The 23,364-nt window shown below is 53.4% G+C and overlaps 2 protein-coding genes across 6 annotated transcripts in view; one reads left to right on the plus strand and one right to left on the minus strand.

Annotated features, from left to right (window-relative positions):
• Window positions 1–774: 774 nt before the first annotated feature.
• CREB3 (cAMP responsive element binding protein 3) lies at window positions 775–7,892 on the minus strand. 2 transcript variants are annotated; one of them, XM_002190987.7, is made up of 11 exons: window positions 7,769–7,892; window positions 6,867–7,314; window positions 6,037–6,174; window positions 5,696–5,954; window positions 5,364–5,476; window positions 5,059–5,151; window positions 4,446–4,552; window positions 3,083–3,151; window positions 2,847–2,931; window positions 2,623–2,704; window positions 775–2,173 (listed from the first exon to the last, which is right to left on the minus strand). In XM_002190987.7, the coding sequence occupies exons 3-11, from the start codon at window positions 6,172–6,174 to the stop codon at window positions 1,833–1,835; spliced, it is 1,287 nt and encodes a 428-aa protein (XP_002191023.5). In that variant the 5' UTR covers window positions 6,867–7,314; window positions 7,769–7,892; the 3' UTR covers window positions 775–1,832. The 2 variants fall into 2 exon arrangements, with proteins under 2 accessions (XP_002191023.5, XP_041567285.2); XM_041711351.2 differs by having other exon boundaries at window positions 6,037–6,247.
• Window positions 7,893–8,205: 313 nt separating this feature from the next.
• TLN1 (talin 1) overlaps window positions 8,206–23,364 on the plus strand; it is a 35,844-nt gene continuing 20,685 nt past the window's right edge. For 2 of the 4 annotated variants that reach the window (XM_072922653.1, XM_012577598.5), the window contains exons 1-17: window positions 8,206–8,324; window positions 14,438–14,601; window positions 16,831–16,928; window positions 17,163–17,292; window positions 17,522–17,674; window positions 17,967–18,109; window positions 18,509–18,636; window positions 19,465–19,525; window positions 19,798–19,902; window positions 20,223–20,378; window positions 20,618–20,719; window positions 20,933–21,009; window positions 21,170–21,350; window positions 22,012–22,125; window positions 22,439–22,547; window positions 22,731–22,939; window positions 23,057–23,155. In XM_072922653.1, the coding sequence (XP_072778754.1) occupies window positions 14,472–14,601; window positions 16,831–16,928; window positions 17,163–17,292; window positions 17,522–17,674; window positions 17,967–18,109; window positions 18,509–18,636; window positions 19,465–19,525; window positions 19,798–19,902; window positions 20,223–20,378; window positions 20,618–20,719; window positions 20,933–21,009; window positions 21,170–21,350; window positions 22,012–22,125; window positions 22,439–22,547; window positions 22,731–22,939; window positions 23,057–23,155 (1,995 nt within the window). In that variant the 5' untranslated portion in view covers window positions 8,206–8,324; window positions 14,438–14,471. Of the gene's footprint in view, window positions 8,325–14,167; window positions 14,354–14,437; window positions 14,602–16,830; window positions 16,929–17,162; window positions 17,293–17,521; window positions 17,675–17,966; window positions 18,110–18,508; window positions 18,637–19,464; window positions 19,526–19,797; window positions 19,903–20,222; window positions 20,379–20,617; window positions 20,720–20,932; window positions 21,010–21,169; window positions 21,351–22,011; window positions 22,126–22,438; window positions 22,548–22,730; window positions 22,940–23,056; window positions 23,156–23,364 lie in introns of those variants that run through there. The other 2 variants (XM_072922655.1, XM_072922654.1) reach the window with 2 other exon arrangements.

The following is a 23,364-nucleotide window of genomic DNA, read 5'->3' on the forward strand; positions in this document are numbered from 1 at the left end:
CTCCTGGGAAAAAAGTTCCAGTGGTTTCCTGGCGATGCTCAAGGGCTGTCGGTCCTGGCCATGGTAGAGCTGTGACCCAGCCCTGTTGGGAACATGCTGCTACCTGCCCTGAGGTAGAGGCCCTGGGTGAGCCTCTCCTTGGCTGCCTCCACTCTGGACAAAACGTTCTCATATCTTGTCTGCTTTTCCTCCCTGGGTGGGATGCAAATGGGAAGCTTCCTGCACCCACTGCCTTGCTGAGCTCCTGTGCTCCCAAATCCTACACTGGGCTCTGCAGGGTCTGCCCAGTCAGGGTCTGCCAGTGCTTCCTGTGAACCCAGTGACCCTAACCAGACCCAGGGACAATCCTGAATTTAGCAAGCCCACAGCAGGCAAGGCCCACCCGGTGCTGTTGCAGGACCCTGGCTCTGCTCCACTTCCTGCGATTGTGCAGCTCCCATTACGAAAGCAGCGGTGGGGGCTGACACCAGCTCCTTGCGCTTCCTCCGGGGGAAGCTGCTCACTTCCGCAGTGCTGGGGGCTTGTGTGTTTGTGGTGGGTGCTCACCACATGCGCCTTTCTCTAAGAGTGCTTTTGCACCCTTGAAGCAAAGTGAGAGTAAAGCAGCATCTCTGCAAACCCACACCGTGCCTCAACAAGCCCCTCAGCCGAGCCACAGCCACACGGACGTCCCCTGCATCAATCTGAGAGGGTTTGCCCCTGAGCCTACCCTGGGTTTCTCCCACAAGGCTCCCAGCCCCAGGTACAGCCCAGCACCTCACCAAAACAACCAGAGAGGACACACACCATCAATATTTATTTAGACTCTATTAATAAGGAAGCTATTCATTATTATTCTGATTCAATTTGAAGCTACCCGTACTCATTGCAAGGAGAACTGGACTAGTGACCTTTAAAGGCCCCTTCCAATCCAAACCATGCTTTATGACTCTATGGAATATCCTGCAGTAGGACAAGGAGATCTCTAAAGGTACCACTAAGCTCCACTCCGGCATTGCTCACCAGCTCAAAGTGCTTCTGTTCAGCCCAGAACCATTGACTGCATCACCAGCTAGCACAGCAAAGCTTGGGCACACAAGGACACGGCTTTGAAATTGTCCTGTGGCCAGGAAAGCCTTCAGAAGAGCAAGCAGCTCTGCTGCTCTCTGAACATGCCGCCTCAGCAGTCTGGTTCAAGGCATGCCTGTTCCCTGAAGCCCAAAAACTTGCAGGAGATGAAAGGCTCAGCCCTTACAGTAGGCAAACAGCACACATGGCTCAGGAAGCACTCCACATTATCTTTTCTAGCCAGGCTGGGAGCTGTGGCCATGGCCACGGGAACAGGTGACATGCCAGGTCTGTCGCAGAAGCAGGCAGGACTACTCCTGTGAGAGCACTGAAGGTCAAATTGCTGCCTTACACCTAAATATCAGGCAGCACTGCAGAATTAAGGGGCAGTGACATGGAACATATGTTTGGGGCCACAACACAGACTAAGAAGTGCCTGTTCATCTCCAGCTGGGCAGTGAAGAAGCCAGCTGCATCCAGTCAGACCAAGTAGTGGCACCTCAGTCCAACTGCATCCACCCTCCCTGCCACAGCCCATCCCCACAAGCCACTGGGTGCACCCTGGGCTGCAAGCCACATCAGCAGCCATACTGAAGTTCTCAGAATTTCCTGTCCCATCTCAGATGGAGTCTGATAAAAAATGTCAGATTGATTCCTCCTCTGTGTTGCTGGCAATGAGGAGAGTATTCAGAAAGAACTGCTTGGATAGATAATCTGTTAGTGCAGCTCTGTCCCTGCTCCACGGGATGGCCAGTATCATCCCAAGGAGCAGGATGCAGCACTGGTCACATCTCATTGGCATGGTGCTGCTGGATGAGAACTCTGTCAGGGTGTTCTACCCATTCCTGACCCTTGGATTTCCACGGCCCCAGCACTGCTGCTGGCAAAGGGTCACTCTGGGACAGGCCCGGCTTGGAGCTTGCTGCTGCTGGAGGGTCAGAGGATGAGTTGCTGTTGAAAGATCTGGGACTGGAGTTAAGTGGACTCTGCCCCTCTTCCCGTGACTGACTGAGGTTGCCCAACAGCAAGGGGTCTCCAGGCTCTGGGCTGAAGCCCTCCAGCTCAGTGTCGTGCTGCACATCAGGTGCTCCCTGGTTTGGAAACTCGCGGATCTGCCGTGACAGCACTGTAAGAGAGGTAGAGCCAACCCTGTCATTTCCAGCCTCCCACCCTCCTGTGCTGAGCATGGAGCCACCACAGAGCCCAGGAGAGAGGACAAACTGTTTAACCAGGACTTCCTCTTCCCAGGGGAGGCGGAGAGAGGATGCTGCACAGCTGCCAGACCCAAGCACAGTTTGTGCTCCAAGAGGGACCGGAACTCTCCTGTCCTTGCACCGCCCCTGGCACAGGGCCCTGCTTTCAGGGAGGCCTCTGCAACAGGGCTGAGGAAGAGTCCAGAGCTGGGCAAGACAGCAAGACAAACCTAGTGGTCACCCCAGGCAAGGGGATGCTGAGTTAGAAGCACCCCAGAGTTCAGGATGTCTCAGGCTGTGCTGTGCTCTGAAGGGCAGCACTTCACCTGGAGCCACACCTCAGCCCCAGCCTGGGCATCCCAGCCATAAGCTGGGCACTCACCCTTGAGCTCCTGCTGTGGCTCCACACTCCCAGGTAAGCGGATGCTGGGAGACAGAACAAGGCAGAAAGACAGAACCACAATCTGGAAACAGAAATATTAGCACAATATCAGTAAAAGAAATTGACAGGCATCACTAAATGCAACAAATGCCTCTCTCCCAAACTTCTGAGGACAGCAGAGACCTCCACAGACAGGCTAGGGGTAAGGGGCTGAAGCCACTTACCATGGTGCATGTTTTTCTTCTGGTAGATTTGGGGGTGGACCGTCTCACAAAGGCCTGCAATTTCTGCAACTGCCTGAGCAGTGACCTGCAGTAGAGCAGGAAATGCAGGTTACCACAGCAGGAGGACCTACAGCTGCTTCCTTCCACCCTCTGCAGCCAGGGACAGGCCGCAGTTGTGAGAACAGGAACAGCCTTCCCCACCACTTCTCCTGCCAAACCCAACACGACAAACTCACATGTTCTGTTTCTGCAGTTGCTGCACCTTCTTCTCCAGTTCATGGTTTTCAGCTGTGCAGGCTGCCACCCTTCCCAGGAAAGATGAGGCAAGGGGGAAAAACAGAGAGATTTTGTTGGTCAGCAGTGGAGACTTTGCATCAGTCACCACATCTGGGTGGCTGGGGCAGACAGAATTGGTCCTGGGGTCCACCTAGTATCATGTGCAGCAAAGCCCAGAGAGCACCACCTCACACCATATATGGGGAGGAACAAAGCCCTGCCAGTCCTGCAGAGAAGCAGTTGATTAACCCCTATGGATGCCCACTCCTAGCGGCACACCAGCCCTGCATATCCATGACATCAGGCTGTATTACTAACTAGCCTGATCTGGAAAACACATTTGTCCTGGCAGGTCAGCTACTGGGCTTGACCAGAGCAAGCTCTGGACCATCTCCAGGCACAAGAGCACCAGACAGGCTTCACCCTGGTGTTCTGAACCCTCTGCAGGAAGCTCTTGCCCCACAGGGCCAGCCTCACTTTTTGCTCAGGGTGACAGGAGCCCAGCAACTGAACAGCACAGCAGCTTGTGACAGGCACCCCCTGATCCTGGACCTGGCACTGTGGTCAGTACAACTAAGGCCATGCATGAGAGGAGCAGCAGTTCTGTGACCCACCAAGTCACGTATTCATTCCCTTCCCCTTGTAATCTGCCACTGAAGGTCCTGTGCACCAAGTACCAAAACAAACAGATTTTTTCCTCTCTCTGCCAGCCTGAAAGCCCCTGGGAACCAGGCTTTCCCCTTACCAGTCTTGAAGGTCACCGGCACAGAGCCAGCTCTGTGTTGCTGACAGCCCTGTCACAGAGCAGGGAAGTACAACAACACAGAGCACACTGTCTACAAAATCAAACAATTAGAAAGTCCTAAGGGCACCTTAGGAGTAAAATTTCTGCTGGACAGCTCAGGACCCCTCTGCTCAGGGACACATCTACCATTGCCTGCTTCCTCCCACAACTGAGGGAGAGACTTGAATTATTTGTATCATTTTTGAATCTATGTTATGAGCATTATATTAATACACAGAACCAACTATTAAGATCTGATCCAATCTGCAGAGGGCCCAGGTGACTAGAAATTGTAACTTAAGATGTATTAGAATGCAGGTGATTAGAAATTGTTAAGTTTCGTAATAGATCCTGTATTACACTGCTTATAGAGTGTACTACATTGATTCTGCTTGTAGAAAAACTGTGCCACTCTAATCACAAATCCTCTGCTATACTCATCATAACATGATAGGAAAATGAAGTTATGATTGAAATGACAATTAAGGGCCATCATCATTCTGCCAAGGATCCCTTATGACACTGCTGTGTGACCATACCTGTTTTCTAGGCCATCTACATAGATCTTCCTCCGGCGACGACTATCCTGAGCTGCCTGCTTGTTCCGAATCTTACGACGCACTTTCCTCAGAACTCGCTCCTCAGCCTGCAAGGATCATCTCATTAACAGCAATCCCAGGGTGCTGGCAATCCCACCCCCTCAGACTGCGCTCATGTATCAGTCCCCAGCCCTAGTGTTTGTGTCCTCTGTCCTTCTCACACCAGTGAATAAACTGCAAGGCAAACCCTGGCCTTGCTGGTGCAGCCAGCAGCTTCCATGACTCAGCAAAAGTAAGGTATACCTAAGGAAAATGAAAAGCACACAGACCACAAGCCACTAGGCAAGCAGGAAAAAATAGCTGCAGGCACTTGTGGTGTAAATGCCTCCTGCGAACAGCCACGAGTCTGGAGACTGACAGCAGCCAGAAGCTGCTGTGCACATGGACGATGTCCTGGACTCGAAAGAAGGAAAAGGACACTAAGCCCAGACAAACACTGCCTGGAATGCAGCATCTGGACAACATATTCTCATTAAGGCACTGTCCTGCAGTTTCAAACCCCTACAATACCTGATACATTAGAGTGGTCTGTATGGTTCTAGTGAGGACTCACTTTGGTCAGTGGCAGACAGGTTGGTAATGTAACACCTTCTTTCTCCAGGAGCTGCTTCTCCTCCTCTGTCAGGACCAGCTCTGGGAAGTCAGACTAGAAAACAGCAAAAATAAGCCTACTGAGAATGCATACTACAGGGAGTCCATCCTGGGCCAGCAAGGGCACATAGCAAACACAAAGAACTGGAATCAGCTCTTCCAAATTAATGTCATGTTTTCGCTCAGAGATACCCCTCACAGGAGCCAAGAAGAGAAGGAGAAATGTGAGAAGCAAAGGCTGGGGTCCACAGGCATGGGAGTCAGTACCTGTACAATGGCTCCAGGCACAAGCTGGGGTTCATCTTCCACAGCAACAGCAATGGGGAAACTGGTGCTCTGTTCCAGTGCCTCGCTTGTGCTTTCCAAACCCACCCATGCCCCTGGGGAAGGAAAGACGAGTCAAATGCTGGGCCTCACTGAGGCAGCACCTGACCAGCCAGTTTTGAGTGGCATGAAATAGCAATTTTATAACAGCAGAAAGCCTTTAATCTTGGCTCTCTCCATCTTTGCCTGACACCCACCAAAACAAACCAGTACGGGACTACTTTTCTCTTTTCTGCCTGCAGCCAGGGCACAAAGAGTCCATACACATCACTCACCTAGCTCAATGGTAACATCTCCTTCTGCCATGTCAGACCTCACACTTTCCAGTGTAGGCCAGTCTTGATGAAGGGAGTAGTTATGATCAACCTGCACAATGTCTCGGCTGGCAAAATTGCTATTGAGGCAACGGGACAGAAGCTGATCCTCAGAAGTGCTGCTGTCATTGTTGGCAGGCAAATAACTGAGCCTGTCTGGTTCATCTTCTAAGGGGCTCAGCAGTGAGCTGATGAAGTCATCCATCTCATTGTCCAGGAGCTGCAGAGGAACAGCTTTTACTCAGCAGGGAGACAAACCTCCTAAACCTCAGCTCAGCAGCAATTCCTTACAGAGAACTCACCTCAGGCATTGGCAGGCCCCAGTCTTCCAGCAGACCATTCTGCTCCTCTGGGACTTCAGGGCAGGGAGCATCCTCCTTCAGAAGAAAGTCGAGCAGATCCACATCTGCCAGGGCATCCAGTTCCTCTGGGCATGACATCTGAGCAGGGCACCCAAAGTGAGCACAGGCACAACAGGAGACACCAGCCTTGCTTTAAGGTGTCTCTCAGACCCTACAAAGTATCCCCATGCAATGTCAACAGCAGGAATGGCCAGTTCACAAGTACTTTTCCAACCAGGTAACATCTCCTTCTGCCATTATATAACCACTGGTGACAACAATACAAGGTTATTTGGACCCAGCCACAGGAGCCATGCTCCACCCAGAGCATAAAAGCTGCAGAAAGGACAGGAAAAGTGAAACAATCCCAGACTTAATGGTGTGGAGAGCAGGCAAGATTCTGCTGTTCCACAGAAGCCTGAAGGTGCCATACCCCTTGGTATGCAGTGAGCAGGGAGAGCTTCCTGTGCCAGGAAAATTAAGAACAGTCATTGCTGAGGTTTTAACCAAAGGGATTCTGTTAATGATTAAATCATGATCAAATTCTAAGTAATCGATGACTGAACAAAAACGAAATGGCAATCAAATGGTGATTAAGTGATCATTGAAAGGTAATTAATAAGTGATTTGACAGACCTAGATGATGACTTAGCAATTCAGACAGCTGTCAAACACTGTACTATTTAACACACTTGTAATAAATAAGTGGATGAAACAAATAAATAGATGGATATATATAAAGGTCACTAGCACACAATATACCTTTAGGCTGAAAGTAAAATGCTCCTTACCTTATTGTAGAGATCAGACACTGGTAAAGATTCTCTCTGCCCTGAGGAGTACCCTGGAGAGCTGACCCTGCTGCCAGGGACGTCAGGGCCCAGCAGCTGAGAGCAGCAGAGCTCAGCGGCTGGAGGCGGCCACAGGTACTGGGAGGGCAGAGTGAGGGACCTGCAGCCAAACACTGCCCTGGGGCTTGTGCACCTGCGTGGCTGTGGCAGCTTTAGCTTCGTCTGGTCCCAGCTCGGGCTGCTGCTGTTATGTCCTGACAAGGCATGGCCCAGGAGCCTCGGTCCCTGAGGAGATGCGGCCTTGCATGGCTCTCGGCGGGATCAACCCGGCCGGCTTGTGGGCGATGCCTGAGCCAAGGCACCACTCAGGCTGTCAGAGCACAGGCAGCCATAGCACCTCTCCATCAGCACTGCTAAGCTTTCACATCTAGCTGTCAAGTGCCACGGTCTGAAAAAAACAAAACAAAACAAAACCCCAGAAAAAATAGAATACCACCAAAATCACCTGAAACCCCACCCAAAACCAGAGGGCCAGGGCAGTCCCCAGTCAGGACTGCTGCGCCAGCTAAGGGGAGAGCTGTCAGCAGAAAGTTCAGCAACGAGAGGAAGAGGAGGTGGGCAAATCCGGGCAATGTCAGGGCCCATGGCTTCCACGGACTCGGAGCGGTTTCCCCCAGGGAGCGTGCGCCGGGCAGGTAGCACGGGCAGGACGGGAACAGGAGGAGCAGGTGCGGCAGAAGAAGGGCGACCAGAGCGCAGGGGCGGTGACATCCACCCGAGGAGAACCAAGCAGCCTGTCTCAGCCCCGGCTGTGGGCCGGACCCCGGATCCCCGGACCGCCTGGACCTCCCAGCAGCGGAGCCCCGACCCCCGGTCGAACCCGGCACCCTGGGGCCCCTCACCTCCGCCTCGCCGCTCCCAACGCACCACGGTGACGCCACCCAGGGTCCCGGCGGGCCCCGCGCGGGCCGCCCCTGCTCCTCCCGCGCTGACGCCCCGCTCGCCTATTGGTTGGGAGGAGGGGGGCGCGTGGGCGGCGGGAGCGCGCGCGGGCGGTGAAAAGAGGGGAGAGGCGGGAATGGGGGAGACGGGTTGAGGAGAGGGCGGTGGGTCCGGGGTCATGCGGGGCCCCGGAGGTGTCCCGGGACAGGCGGGCAGGCGTCCGGGGGTGCGATGTGAGCAGCAGGTGGAGCATGGCCACGCTGCGCGGGCACGGAACCGTGACCAGCCCCGGGGCGTCGGGCCGAGTCGTGTGGGTACAGAGCAGCGCTGTCCGTGGGAGCGGATTGCCCGTGGCGCGGTGTCCGGATGGAGCGCAGCGCCGGGGCACCGTGCGGCGCAGCGCCGCGTTCTGGCGCATGCGCGTGGCGGGTTGGGGGGGGCGGGAAGCGGGCGGTGCCGCCCGCTCAGCTCCCCTCAGCGACGCGGGGCCGCCGTGCTGCTCCTGCCCGCGCTAAGGTACGGGGACGGGGGACGGAGGACACACGGTGTCCCGGTAACCGGGGACTGGGGGCTGCGGAGTGGGGTCCTGCGGACCGGTTGGGCCCTGAGTCTCGGGGGGCTGCCGGAAACGGATGTCCTGGGGACCCTGCCCTGCACCCCCCCGATAAATGGCGGGGAGGTAGGGAGGAAGCAGCTTTCCGGTTACCGGGGTTTCCCTGCTCCAACCGGGGCTTGTCCGTGGGGCTGCGGTGACCCGAGGGCTTCCGGGGTTCGCTCAGACTTCGGGGCATGCCCAGATCGCCCCTGGGACCGGCGCCACCAGAGCACCGACACCCACCGGAGGCTCCAGGGCAGCACGGGCTGGCGCGGCCACGTTATCCCTGGCCACGTTATCCCGGCCTTGTACTTGCCCTGCTTCAGCAGGCTCTGGCCTGGAGTCCACCGTGGCGAGGCCCGGGCCAGCATCCCCACCTCGGGGGTCTCTGGGGACCGAGCTGGACAAGCCTGGCCGTGGCCAACAGTCCGCGTAGGCCAGGCGCAGCTTTTCCCGGGGCATCCCGCCCACCCTGCCGGGGACGTGGGGAAGAGCGCGTGGCGAGGGTGTCCGTGTCCTGCTGCGTGGTTTTGGGTGGGGACACCAGGGCTTCCCGTGACCACACCGAAGCCAGGGAGGTCACCCTAATAGTTCTCACTAGGACATACAGCTGGCTATAGGCCCCAGGATGGGGCGCTGGGGTGGTTCCCGTGCAGGGTGGGACTGGCCCCAATCGGGGAAGGCTTAGGTCCCCACCATATCCCGGCCGAAACAACTAACCAAGCAGGGAGAAACGCTGCCCCATTCTCTGCCTGTTCCCTGCCGGATCCTGCCCGAGCCCCTGCAAGCTCCCCATCCCTTTGAATCTGCCGGCAGGATGTCTACATGCTTTTGCCGTGGCTTCATCGCTGCCTGTTAGACCCATATTTGGTAGCGATAATTGTTTACTCCCTTCTCTCTCTCTGCCTTGCTGCTGAGAAGGGAAGGGCGCATATTTTTGGGATCTTTAGTTTTGCAAAACCTGTGAGTTGCCCAATAAAAGGTCCAGACCACCTGCCTCTCCCTAGATCATAGGGTGAAACCGCCCAAGTGCTAAGTGAATCTGTGATGGTGCATGGGAAGTACTACCCCAGCACTTGGTTTCCTTGCTGAATGGCAGTGGCAGAAATCTGATGCTTCCCAAAGTGACATATCCTATTAGATTTAGGGAAAGGGGAGTGGGAAGGCTGAGGAAAAGGGAAAAGGGTCCTGTGGAGTGCCGTTGTTTTCAGAACTGAGCTTTCCTGGCTGCTGACCAGAAAATGACCCAAAAATGCAGCCATGCTCTCTTCTTTCTTTCACCTTTCTGCCTGTCCAGCAGCACAGTGCTGGGCAAGTTGCTTGTTGTGGGAAGCATGGATGCTTGGATCAGGGCACTCGGTGCTTTCCAGAGGTCATAACAGCATCCACTGCAACTCAACTCCTGCTCTTGGGGTCCCGTGCTAGAGGGCCAGCTTGCTAAGGATGCAGGAGAGGCTGCAGCTAGGGTCCCACCAGTCCGCATGCCTGCCTTCATCATGGGCAGTCTAGAGGTGCCATGATTTGTGCTCCATTCCTTTGGAGGTCAAGGGATGCCCAGCAGGAGCAGACAGGATGTGAGATGTGTGCGAAACGTTGGCAGACAATAGCTGGACCTGCTTCAGCTCAGTGCATGTGAGGAGGCAGGCAGGCAGGCTGTGGCTGGGATCCTCCAGCCCAGCTGTCTGGCCCCTGCCCATTTCCCATGCAGAGCAGTGCTGCCCTCCCTGCAGGAGTGAGAGGATGCGCCTGTCCTAGCCATGGCTAACAGCAGAGTGGTCACGGGGGTGCAGTGTCTGGCCTTGACAGCCACTCATGCTCCCCAGGAGCAAGCTCAGCCTCAGCTGGAAGAAATGTCCTCCCATCTGACGTGGACATGCAGCTGGGAAAGAGGAACTGGGTTGAACAGTCTCAGCAGCGTGTGACACTAAACCAGCTGGGGCTGCTGGCTCAGCCTTCCCATTGGTGCAGGGCTGAGCTCTGTCTACCTCTGCCTGCTGTGGCTGTGTGTACTGGTCCTGCACCGGAGAACACAGGAAAACTCAGCTAGAGCCTAGTCTGGCTTCTTACCAGCTTAATTTTTGGTGTTGATGGTGTGCAGATGTTTACATGCTGGCCAAGCCACTGCTGCAGACACTGCGTTTTGGTGGCCTGATATCTTCCTAGCTGTGCCAGTGGCTGTACTGACTGGGCTGTGCCTGTGGAAAGCCCTGGGATGGTTTGCAGCTGATGAAGCTTCCTGCAGCCAGCTCCTAGTCCAGAGGTGATCTGCAGTGGGGCCTTTCCCAGGTGAAATTTGGTATTACCATAAAAGAAGATGGAAAAACCAAACCCCATTCCAAAACCTCTTTCAGAGTATCCCTTAAGAGAGAACGTAATAAAAATGGCAGAACTGTTGCATCTGAAGATTTGCAGCTTGTTCTGGAAACTCATCACAAGTGTTCCAGCTGTCCACAGTTGAATTTTGCTTAATTTTTTTTGTCTTTTAAGACACAAACCCTTCCAATATAACTGTTACTGCAGCAGTGAACTCGTCCAACAGAAATACAGTAATTCCATCGCGTGACCAAAAACTCACTGTCAGTGGTCCCCAGCAATGACACGGTGGTTCTTTGGGCCACACATGTCCTGTCTGCCCACAGCCCTGCCTGCACTGACCCTGTCCTGAGGCAGAGCCTGGAGGCCTCCACCGCTGTCTTGGTTTTGCTCGCCTTGCGTGGGGTGAGATGGAGGAAGCCTCAGCAGCTCCTGGGGGAAGTGGTGGGACCCCACCAAGGTTAACCCCTCCCCCTCAGCATTTTGGGATTGGCTCAAAAACGTGCCTGTGGTTCAAAAAGGCTTGCACACAACTTGCTATAAAATGCAGAAGTGTGTTAATCCGGCTGCTCTGGTGCCTTATCTGACTTTGCATAATGACAACATGATTGAGAATAGGTTTGACTGAGAATGGGTTTGCTTTCTCTGGAGATGAGCCAGCAAAAATTTGGTGTGTGTTCATCGAGATTTGGTTTGTTTGGATTTTTTTGTTTTTCTTCTTTCTAGGGGGACAGCTTGAGTTTCGCTGTCCTTTTTACTCTGGTTTGCAGTGCCAGGCTCCCACGCTGTCTCATTTGTTACATCTAGTCCAGCTTTCCTCTCTCCACATGGTTCGTGGAGGGGAAACATCTGTAGGGGCTGAGCCCTGCATTGATGCCCTCACATCAGGCAGTGGATTTGCAAACCTTGTGTGATTAGTTGCCGCGCTTTGCTGACAAATCTCACCCCAGTTTGAGGAGGTGTCCTTTTGCAGCAGAGAATGTTCCTGCTCTAGACACCGCTGTCAGCAAAGTTCAGCTGCTAGAGCCTTAACTTTTTCCATAGAATATGGAAATTGAAGTGAACCGTCTCCCTTTTCTCTGAGGTTTTCCTTGATGTCATCAGCAACTTCCCTGCTGAGCTCTAATTTTTTTAAGTGTTTGGGAGTGGGAAGGCATAAGCAGTCATCTTCTTGTGGGGTCTTGGGAAGCACAGTGACTTCTGTGAAGAGTGTGCTAAGGGGTGCCTCTGGTGCAGTGCCTAGTTTGGGTGGCTTTGTGAGGGCAAGAGGAGGGTGCAGAATAGTGGCAGATGTCCTGGCTCCTCTCAGTTCCTCTCTACTGTCCGACATCCTGCACTCCTTCCTCCATGGTCTCTGACCTTGTCTTCTCAGTGGCATATTCTCCTTTTCCTGCAGAGGGATGGAAAGCAGCTTTATGCTCAACTTGAGAATATTTTTAGATGTAGAGAAGTTGGCCTGGTGACCGCAGGCCAACTTTATATGCAGCCCGCCCTGCATATAAAATACTTGGAAAACCCTTTCCATGACAGGGTGTTCCTTGTTTGTTCAACTCCACGGCTTTGCTAGTGTTTCCGGATAGATGGCAATGGCACGGGCGGGTGCCTGTGCCACATCCTTCCCTCTGCCGATGGGCTCCCTCGCTCCAGAGCTGAAGTGCATTTCTTTCCTCAGCAGCGGAGACAGTGGGGGCCACGGGCCTCCGCGGAAACATTGCAGAACGGCTCAGGAATGCAGAGCTGGAGCCGCTCCATGTGCTGGCGGAGGCGGCACACTCCTTGGTCCCTGTCTCCCACCCTGCACCACCAGCGTGGCTTTATGGCTCTGCAGGAGCAGGGCTCCTTGCCCTCTGACTTGCTCCTGGCCAAAACTGGGCACGGATCCTGCCCCTAGGCTGCTCAGGTCTGTGAGAGAAGACTGCTGCTGGTGTACCCCTCCCAGGGGGACTGGAGCTGGCAGCAGCGGGCAGGGATGCACACAGTCACCAAGTGCTGCTGCACTGCTAGGAAGGCTGCCAGCACATTTTGCCCAAGAACCTTCCCAGGCCAGGCTGAGGATGCAAGATCAGCTTTCCCTGACAGCCATAATAGGAAGTCTGGTAGGAGCAAATGAATCTAAGAGAGAATAAGCAGATGTGCATCCCACCAGTGCTCTTGCATCCTCCCATCACTGGAGTTTAAGGACAAGGCAACCTGGGTCAGCAGAACAGGGGACTTGCTCTGCATGAGCAGGCTCTCACGGAGGGGAAAAGGCCTATCACTGCTGGAGAGCATGGGGTTGGGGCTAGACAGAGACAGGGAATTCTGAGAAGGGCATGGAGCAGCGGGGCAGGAGCAAAGGACTTAGGAGGGACCCCGAGGCATTTGGCAACCTGGGAAAGCACTGAAGGCTGTTTCACAGTGGGTAGATCTGGAGGGAAGGGCTCTTACAAGCTGCATCAGGCAAGTGGGGCATTTATGTATGACCTCCTTTTATTTCTGTTTCTTCTTTCAGCTTTTACTCTACAATACAGATATTGCAGTTCTCATTAGGTGCTATTAAAGCTGGTGTTCTAGAGCTCTGTTGAGGGGTGCTTGCTCTGAAGCTGCTCTATGCAATCCTTTAAGCCTGAACTCTGCAACTACCTGAAAGGAGGTTGTAGTGGGATGGGGGCCAGTCTCTTCTGCCATGCCTGCAGTGAGAGGACAAGAGGAAATAGCCTTAAGCTGAGACAGATTAGCCATTGGGAAAAAAAAAAAAATCACTGTTAAGGTGATGAAGCATTGGAATAGGTTGCTCAGGGAGGTGGTGGAGTCACCATCCCTGGAGGTGTTTAAGAGGCATCTGGATCTGGTGCTGGGTGATATGATCTAGTGATTTAGGGGTTAATGTGGTAGTGCTACATGGGTGGTTAGGCTGGGTACTCTTCCAACCCTGATGATTCTATGATTCTATTATATGAAGCTGATCCTTCCAGCTGGACCCTGCTTGAGTCCTTTCACAGATGGCATGGTGTGGCTCTTGTATGCTCATGCAGTGAGACCTGTTACAGGTGGTCCCTTGCCCTCCTGTGCATTGTCTGGGCTGGTGTGGTATCTGCTGCCATAGACCCTGATCTCATGAAGACACCTTGGTTGTGAGTGGTGCTTTTCCCAGGTAATTGCATTTCATGTGTGAATTCAATGCCTGGTGCCCTTATCTTGCCTCCCTGTGCAGCTTCAGGCTTTTCTGTCCCTCTGTGCTCAGGCTGCCAGCTCGGCACTGTCTGCTGGTGACATGAGAGGTCCAGATAGCTGGAGCAGGGCGCTGCCAGCTCTGGGTCAAAACTTGGTTTTCCTCTTGTGGCTTCTGTGTCATGGCAGGTTTAATTATAACCCCTTCCATCATGCTTTTACAGCTTATCTAGTGTGCTCCCTCATGCTCACTTCCTCTGCCTGGCAGTATCTCTGTTAGGTACCAGCTGCTGTCATTCCCACAGGCAAGTAAAATTTGCTTTAGGACCTTAGGACAAGGAGGTAGGGGTCCCAGTGCTGGTCTCAGGTTCCAGGGTCTGGAAGGGGACCTGAGGAAACCTCTCAGGGGAACCAGGGGATCTGGAAGGGGACCTCGCACAGGCTGCAGCCCTTTGCTTACCACTGGAAGCTGAATCCTGGCTTTCAGGTGCTGCGGAAGGAGGAGGGAGCAAGCACACTGCACAGTGGTGGGGTCAGCAGTCAGAGCTCACCTGTCTGTCTCCTCCGGCAGGTGACGCAGGAGTGGGGACAGCCCAGCCGCCACCATGGTTGCCCTGTCGCTGAAGATCAGCATCGGCAATGTGGTGAAGACAATGCAGTTTGAGCCCTCCACCATGGTGTATGACGCCTGCCGGATGATCCGTGAACGGGTGCCTGAGGCACAGATAGGACAGTGTAAGTCCATGGTGGGACTGGCTGCTATGCCAGGGCTGCCTTGGCTTAGCTCCTGGCATTTCACTTGTCTCCCTTTTCTTTTCTATCTGTGCTTCTCTGGCACTTTCCCAGAGAAGTGGCTGGGTGGGGGGAGCAGGGTCCAAGTCCTCTTGCCCAGTTGATGTGAGGATCTGAGTTTCTCAGACTCCCTCCTCAACACCCCAGAAGAACGTTTGTGTGTTTAAAAGTTAGGAAACCACATTTGGAAGTAAAATAACTCTTTCAGCAATTTGAGTCTGCTGCCCTTTCTGTCTCTGCTCTTCTGTCCTACTTACATTCATCACCACTAGCTAGGGCTATGTGGGTTTAAACAGTTGCAGTGGTCATAGCAAACATTAATAAACGATTTGAGTTAATTTTTCCTTTCTTGGGATATATATAATCTCCACTGGGTCTGTCTCCCACTGGCAGCTCTCTGACAGACCCTTGCTGGAGCTCCATTACCTATCTAGGCTGCCTCAGCTTGAGTATTTTCTTGCTGCCCCTGGGCTCACAATTTAGCCTGTGGCTCATGAGCTCATTATGTGACTCACACACACGTGCATGTGGCCTGTCCCCATCATGGATGGGAGGTTGGAGCTCTGGGATTCTGTCTCAGGGGCTCTCCTGAGTCCCTGCAACCCCCAAAAGCTGCTGTGCCATGGAAAAGAGACAGCAAAGTGGAGGTCAAGAGTCGTGGGAAGAGGAGGGGGAGTGCAGCGACATCTGGAAGCAGCACATTCCTTGAGGTTGAAAGGAAATGCCTTCTCACACCATGCCCGGCTGGTCAGCAGTCCAACAGACTATGGCTTTCAGCTTCAGTAAGGGACTGGATGTCTTTGGATATGCAGGGCTGTAGTGGTGTTGGAAGGAGCATTGCATTTCCTGCTCCTGGGTGTGAGCCAGCCTGTTTATAAAAAAAGCAGCAAGGGGAAGGCCTTAAAGGGAACTTCTTATTCTTGCGTTCCTTTTCAGTTGCTCACAGCCTTTCTTTTCCTATGTGTTCCTTGCAGCTTTTACTTCTCTTTGCTCTCCTTACACACGGGCACTTGGGCTCCTTTTTTGAACTGCCCTGTTTTTTTGTCACCTTTGGACTGGGGAGCTTCAGTGTAAGTTTCCAGCTCTGCTTTTGCTCTGTCTCAGGAAGTGCCTCTCCCCACCCAGCCCATGGATCTGGGGCAAGCTGCTCAGTTTTCAGTGCTTTGGATTTATCCTCTTGGAATTTGCTTTGAAAACAATTTGGTTTTTTGTTGTTCTATTTTTACTTCAAAAATAAAATGGCAAGCTTTCATAATTTTTCTGCTCTCTGTTTAGTAGAATACTAACAGCAGCGTTAGGCAGGCAGGCACAGGGCGGCTCAGGAATTTGTCCCTCCCCAAAGATAGCTGCCAACAAGATGACGAGTTATAAACAGCTAACCAAGACAGCCTGCGGCACAGGATTGTTACAGAGGTGGAGAAGGACCTTTCCAGGGCAAAGCCAGGCGTGGTCCTGGCCTCTTGCTACATAAAAATAGGCCTGTCCTTGTGGGTCTAAGCTGGGGAGCCACTGCCCAGGCTCCAGCAGCAGCCGTTTTACCAGGTACCCCATCCTGAGGGAGCAGGATTTGGTCAATGATATTTACTGACCACCTCAGACTTTGTAAGCCTTGAGCCTGTCCTTGTTCAGCCTTCTTTTCTGAAAGAAAACGAGTGCCAGGTCCTCTAGTCCGCACACCAAGGTTCCATCATTCAAGTTGTCTCTCTGTATCTTTTCAAACTGTACTGTGTCCTGAGGAGATGCAGACCCTGCCACCAGAGGTTACTCAAAGTGTGGATTGCCTAGATTTTATGGACCAGTTCCCAGCACCCTTCCTGGCAATCCCCAGCATTTTACTACCTTGCTTTCACTATTACTACACATTCCACTGAAGATTTCAGAGAGCTATCAGCCACAACTGCAAGCTCTTCCTTCTGTTGTCTCTGTCAGTTCCAAATTCAATGTTGTGTAGACATGCTGCAGATTTTTTTTTCGTTAGATAACTGTGGTAAAACCTCAGAGCTTGCATGCCAGCTTTGTTTGTTTGTCATTAGGTTTGGGCTCCAGTCTTCACAGGGCTTCTGTGCTTCACACACTGGGCTGCACCAGTGCATATCCCTGGGCACAGTGTGGCATTATGATGGCCCTTTGCTGCTCAGGACTACCCTGTCAGAGACTGTACCTGTTTTTCAGCCAATGATTTTGGGCTCTTCCTCTCGGATGAAGACCCAAAGAAAGGGATCTGGCTGGAGGCTGGGAAGGCTCTGGACTACTACATGCTTCGCAATGGGGTATGTATCCTTCCCGCATCCTTCCAGCTGCATCCTTCACTCTGTGGTTGGATGTCTCGCTCACAGCATGGAGGTGGTGTGGGTGCCTGCTGTGCTGCCTTGCAGTGTGCCCTGCAGCACGCCCTGTCACCCCCAGTATTGCACCAGGCAGGGGGGAGCTGTTGGCCTAACAGTGGGATGTGGGTGCCCTGCACTGGTGCCACTGCTGGTAGCTGTGCTCTGCTGTGCCTGCAGGATACCATGGAGTATAAGAAGAAGCAGCGGCCCCTGAAGATACGCATGCTGGATGGGACAGTGAAAACAGTGATGGTGGACGACTCCAAAACTGTCACGGACATGCTCATGACAATATGTGCCCGGATTGGTGAGGAGCGGACCGCGACGGGGGGAAGAAGGGAGGTGGGGAGACAATGGCAGAATCTGACAGGCTTCTGGGGTAGAAGCAGCAGCTCTGTGGCAGATGGCCTGGCAGCAGGGATATCTGACGGGTGTGTGACACTAGGGAGGGGACACTGCTCTGCACCCCTGTGTTGATCTATGCTCTGTATTTGACAGAACAGTCCTTCTGAGTTTGGTTCTCTGCTGTCCTGCAGGCATCACCAACTATGATGAGTATTCACTTGTACGGGAGATCATGGAAGAGAAGAAGGAAGAGGTTACTGGCACTCTCAAGAAGGACAAGACTTTGCTGCGAGATGAGAAGAAGATGGAAAAGCTCAAGCAGAAATTGCACACAGATGATGAGTGTAGGTGCCTGCATGTGCTGGGAATGGGGTCAGCCTCGGGGGAGGGGGGCAGGACCCCTGTGAGGGGAAGAGGGTGTGGAGAGAAACATATGGATGAAGGAATATGTGTCCACACTTCATAGAATATCTCCTGCGTGGGGGCCCAGGGCATACAGGTGAGAGCTGGGATGCATAAGGCAGACATCCGTTTCTCACTCAGCTTAAGCAGCCCCACTTGGCTTAAGCAGCCCCAGGGCTGGGACCAGCTGTGTCTTGGTCCCTGTCCTTGCTCACACCCTGGCATTGTCTGCAGTGAACTGGCTGGATCACGGCCGGACCCTGCGTGAACAAGGTATCGATGACAATGAAACGCTACTGCTACGGCGCAAGTTCTTCTACTCTGATCAGAACGTGGACTCGAGAGATCCTGTGCAGCTCAACCTGCTCTATGTGCAGGTACAGCTTCCCAGAGCACCTGGTTCCACTGCCTCCTGCCAGCCTCTGACAAGGCTGATGGCTGAAGGTTTTGTCAGGAGCCATGATGGGGAGGTACTTTGGGATACCCAGTTATGTCCTGGGTAAGAGCCAACACTGACGATGCCAGCCCTGTCCTCTGTGTACTCTAGAGCTCCCCAGGGAATCCATGTCAGTTCTGGCTGCTAGGAACCATCCTGAAATCCTGTTGCTGTTCCTCTCCCAGGCTTGATATGTGTAGAGAACAGCCTGGTCCTACATACTCCTGTTTTTCAGAGCCACTTCTAAGTCTGTAAAACATCTCATGCTTGATATGGAGGAGAGCAGTGACATGGCTGCATGGCTGCCCAGCCCACCATGGTGTCTTCTGTTTCCAAACAGGCTCGTGACGACATTCTGAATGGTTCCCACCCTGTCTCCTTTGACAAAGCCTGTGAGTTTGCTGGCCACCAGTGCCTGATCCAGTTTGGGCCGTACAACGAGCAGAAGCACAAGCCGGGCTTTCTGGAGTAAGTGTCCTGAGGAGCTCCTGGTCTTGTCTGAGGCAGCTTGGTAGCACCCAGTGCCACAGTGCCTAGTGGGGCTCTGGGGGTTTGGGTGCCTCTGGTGCAACCCCTCTCATTCCCACAGCACAGTGCCCAAGTGTAGGGATTCACACCAGCTATGAGGGGTGGAGTTGCCCATCCTGCTCCCTCTGGCAGGCCTATAGGGACATGCAGTCAGCTGCTGTGGGGGTGGCCCTAGCCCACCCCTTGCATGCTCTAACATTTCTTTTACAAGTGATAAATCCATACCGATGGGGGTGGGGGTTATACTACGATACAAGGTATAGTTTCTGATTAGCAACTGGCTAGTAAACACAGGCGGTTTATACACAAAATCACAGCCTCTAATAGTAGCTACATTGCAAGCACACATATTTGAGTCGCTAAACACAGTCTGGTTATAAGCGTCATTAATTTGCACGTATTTACACGCCGTTCTGAAGCACACGCAGCCTTTCCCTACGTACACTAACATGGTTTTGTTACTGCTCTGAGGGTTGATCAGTCAGCTGCTGTGGGGGTGGCCCTAGCCCACCCCCACCCCTGGCCTGCCTTGATGCCACACAAAGGGCTGCATTATCAGCACCTTTACCCCACTCTTAAGTAGGGCAATTCCAAGGACAGCTTTCATAGCTGTAGCAATCTCTCCCACATTCTCACTGCTTCCAAAAACTTCAGCTTCTGCCCTGGCAGGGGCTTGTCTGTGGCTTTGGATTGGACTTGTTCATAGTCGAGGACAGAAACTGGCTTTGGGCTCTGCTGCTAGCAACTCACTTGGCTGTCTCTTGGCAGGCTCAAGGATTTCCTGCCCAAGGAGTACATCAAGCAGAAAGGAGAACGCAAGATCTTCATGGTATGTGCAATGGGGAGGTTGAGATCTGGACTTTTTATTCCTCCTCACTAAAAGTTGAGGCACTCCTGTCTGAGGAGGCAGCACACACCAGTCTGGTGTGTGAGAAATCGGAGCAGGAACTGTAGGTGGGCAGACAAGGCAGCTCCTGAGGTCTCAGAGATCAGAGCTGGTGCAGGGGATGCTGGTGGTGTGGGGAGAGCCCGGAAGGGCTGTGCAATGGTGTCAAGGCAGGACTGTGGAGCTGGTGCAATGTTCTGTCTTTGCTGTTGCAGGCACACAAGGGCTGTGGGGACATGAGTGAGATCGAAGCCAAAGTTTGCTATGTGAAACTTGCCCGTTCCCTCAAGACGTACGGGGTCTCCTTCTTCTTGGTCAAGGTAGAGCAGCAGCCCCCATGTCCCACTTCAGACTCACCAAAATTCTACATCTTCAGCATCCATCTGTTTCATCTCCAGCTGCTTCCCCTCAACCTATGTTGGTCCAGTTTATTTTGCATTTTCCTGTTGCATTTCCCTGAGCATTGCCTTCCTACCTCTTGGTTAATGCTTTTTCTCATTGTCAAGCTGCATGTGGTAATCGTCACCACTAGAAAGTGTGGCCTTATAGGTGTTCTGGTAGCTATGGCAGACCTCAGATATCTCTGCCTCAGCGGATCCGTCCTGGGGGTAGCCCACAGACCTTCTGTTATGGCCTACAGGAGAAGATGAAGGGGAAGAACAAGCTGGTGCCACGGCTGCTGGGGATCACCAAGGAGTGTGTGATGCGTGTGGATGAGAAGACCAAGGAAGTGATTCAGGAGTGGAGTCTCACCAACATTAAGCGCTGGGCAGCCTCACCCAAGAGCTTCACCCTGGTAGGGACCAGCACTGGTCTCCCACGCCTCCTTCCCGCTGGCACCCCTTCAGGGGGGCTGCTCTCACTCCAGCCCCTCTCTCGGCTGTTGCTCCATGGTGGCACAGCCTTGCCCTCCTCTGGTGCCTCTCCCAGTGCTTGCTTTGAAGGCTGGTGCTCGGATGCTTAGTGCATAGCTGAGGGGCTCAGGATGGCTGCCAATGCCCTGCTCCGGTGCTACCCTGTGCCCTGCTGTTGCAGGATTTTGGAGATTACCAGGATGGTTACTACTCAGTGCAGACAACGGAAGGGGAACAGATTGCCCAGCTGATTGCTGGCTACATCGATATCATCCTCAAAAAGGTGAGGCTCTGTTGAGTAGGGCAGTACAGTAGTCCCTCTCCAGAGAGCCATACAGAATGTGCTTTCCAGTTGCCTCCAAACAGCCATTGGCAGATGGTACTGCTGGGAAAGCTGGAGGCAGGGCAGGGGGAGCCTGTGACCCTGGTATGATGTCTGGGCTGCAGGAGGAGGAGGGGAGGGCTTGGGGTTAGCATTTTGTCTTTCCCTTTGCAGAAAAAGAGCAAAGACCACTTTGGACTGGAGGGTGATGAGGAGTCCACTATGCTGGAAGACACTGTGTCTCCAAAGAAGTAAGTCTTCCAGGAGCAAGGCAGCTGCCAAACAGGAGTTGAATGGAGAATGTGCTCCAGCAAAGCTTGCAGGACAGCAAGGAGGAAGAGCTGTCATGCCCACAGAGCCTGGTGCCAGTGCTGTAGGCATTCCTTTACCTGGTATTTCTCCCCATTTCAGGCCAACAGTCATGCAGCAGCAGTTTAACCGTGTAGGCAAGGCAGAGCTGGGCTCAGTAGCCCTGCCAGCCATCATGCGGACAGGGGCTGGAGGGCCAGAAAACTTCCAGGTGGGCACAATGCCACAGCCTCAGCTGCAAATCACCAGTGGCCAGATGCACCGAGGGCACATGCCTCCCCTGGTAAGCTTTTTTTGTGCTCACCATAGGGCACAAACTCTGAGAGGTGACTGTCAGGCTTATGTAAACCAGTCTGTTTGGATCCATGACCAAGCATTGTCTTGCTGTGAAGAGCAGGGGCTTTGTGCCACTGGCTTTGTGTGCTTGCTGGCCTGGCTGAGCCAGCATCCTCCTGCATCTTCTCTGCAAACTTGAGCTATGCCCCAGTGTTTTAATCTGGCTAGGGACTGCAGCCTCTCATGACTGGACAGCCCCACTAGGTCTGTGGTTTGCAGCAGAACCCAGTGCCATGTTTTGGTGCCCCCATCTCCTGTGCAACTGAAGAAGCAGTTGGAAAAGGCCATGAGGAGGCCAGTTTCTTTTGCCCTGTGCAGCCTGGTGTGGGCGGTTGCTGTAAAAACCTCATGGGATCTCACAGCATCTTCTCCCCACTCCCCAAGAGCTGCTTAACTGTGAGACTTAGTTGTAACCACAGTGGCATGAGGCATTTTCCAGTGGGAGTTGCAGAGGGGAGTCTCCCTTTTTGCGAAGTGCACCCTGCTTTGTGGAGACCTACCTAGAGTGGTGCCATCAGCAGCACATTGCCGGGAGCATTTGAGTCAAATATGTAATCCTGGTTTCCAAACTTTTGACATATCTCACTCATTCTGTCTCTGTGTTGCAGACCTCAGCCCAGCAAGCCCTGACTGGCACTATCAACTCCAGCATGCAGGCTGTGCATGCAGCCCAGGCCACTCTGGATGACTTTGACACCTTGCCACCTCTTGGGCAGGATGCTGTGAGTGCTGGGTGAAGGTGGGGTGCTGGGGATGGCCCTTGCTGGAAGCTGCACTTGGTGAGGTTGGCCACTTTCCCAGAAATGTTAGCAGCTCCTGGAAGACCTGCTGCCTCAAAAGAGATGGAGTTGTATCCCACTCCATGGCCAGACATGGAGGGGACTCTTGGTCATGTTGTTTGGTCAGGGTAGACTAGAGAATTTGGGTGGTTACAGGTCTTCCCGCTCTTTATATCCTCGCACTTCATTGTGTGAGCATGTGTGCATCTGCCCACCAATTCTACCACCATCTTCTGATCGTATTCTCCCCATTCAGGCATCAAAAGCTTGGCGAAAAAACAAGATGGATGAGTCGAAGCATGAGATCCACTCCCAAGTGGATGCCATAACTGCTGGCACGGCCTCAGTCGTCAACCTCACTGCAGGTATATGGAGAGTTGGAGTAGAGAGATGCCCCAGTTCAGTAAAATGCTTGGTCTCTCTTGTCTGGCTGAAAGACTCCTGCTCCCTGAAAGGAAAACCACATCAGTGGCAGGTGTGGGAATGCTCTTGTAGCATCACTTGGAGCACATCCTATCCCATCCCATCCCATTCTCTTCCCTGTACAGGGGATCCAGCAGACACAGACTACACTGCTGTGGGCTGTGCCGTCACCACCATCTCTTCCAACCTGACGGAGATGTCGAAGGGTGTGAAGCTGCTGGCTGCGCTGATGGAGGATGAGGGAGGGAACGGGCGGCAGCTTCTGCAGGCAGCCAAGAACCTGGCGAGCGCCGTCTCAGACCTGCTGAAAACAGCACAGCCTGCCAGCGCTGAGGTGAGGAGCTGGAGGGGCTGTGGGACCGCGAAGAAGAGGGAAGCCAAGGGAAACCACTGAGTGAAGTTTTAAGGCTTCCTCATGAGCCTTGTGTTGGTTTTGCCTTGTTCCTTGCAGCCTCGCCAGAATCTCCTGCAGGCTGCTGGCCTGGTGGGGCAAACCAGCGGGGAGCTGCTGCAGCAGATAGGGGAGAGTGACACTGACCCCCGGTTCCAGGTGAGTGCACCCAGAAGCAACCAAGGACACCCATTCCGTAAAACTATGGGCCTTTGCACAGGACCTCACAGGAGGAGTCCGGGCTGAACATTCACCGGTTCTCAGTGGTGAATGGTGAAGGTGTTCTCTTTGTGACGGAGGGGACAGACCATTGCCCATCTCTGTCTCTAGAGTGATATAATACCTCTTATCTTGTGGATTCTATGTAG

The sequence above is a fragment of the Taeniopygia guttata genome, chromosome Z (genome assembly GCF_048771995.1).
Source record: "Taeniopygia guttata chromosome Z, bTaeGut7.mat, whole genome shotgun sequence".
Taxonomy (NCBI): domain Eukaryota; kingdom Metazoa; phylum Chordata; class Aves; order Passeriformes; family Estrildidae; genus Taeniopygia; species Taeniopygia guttata.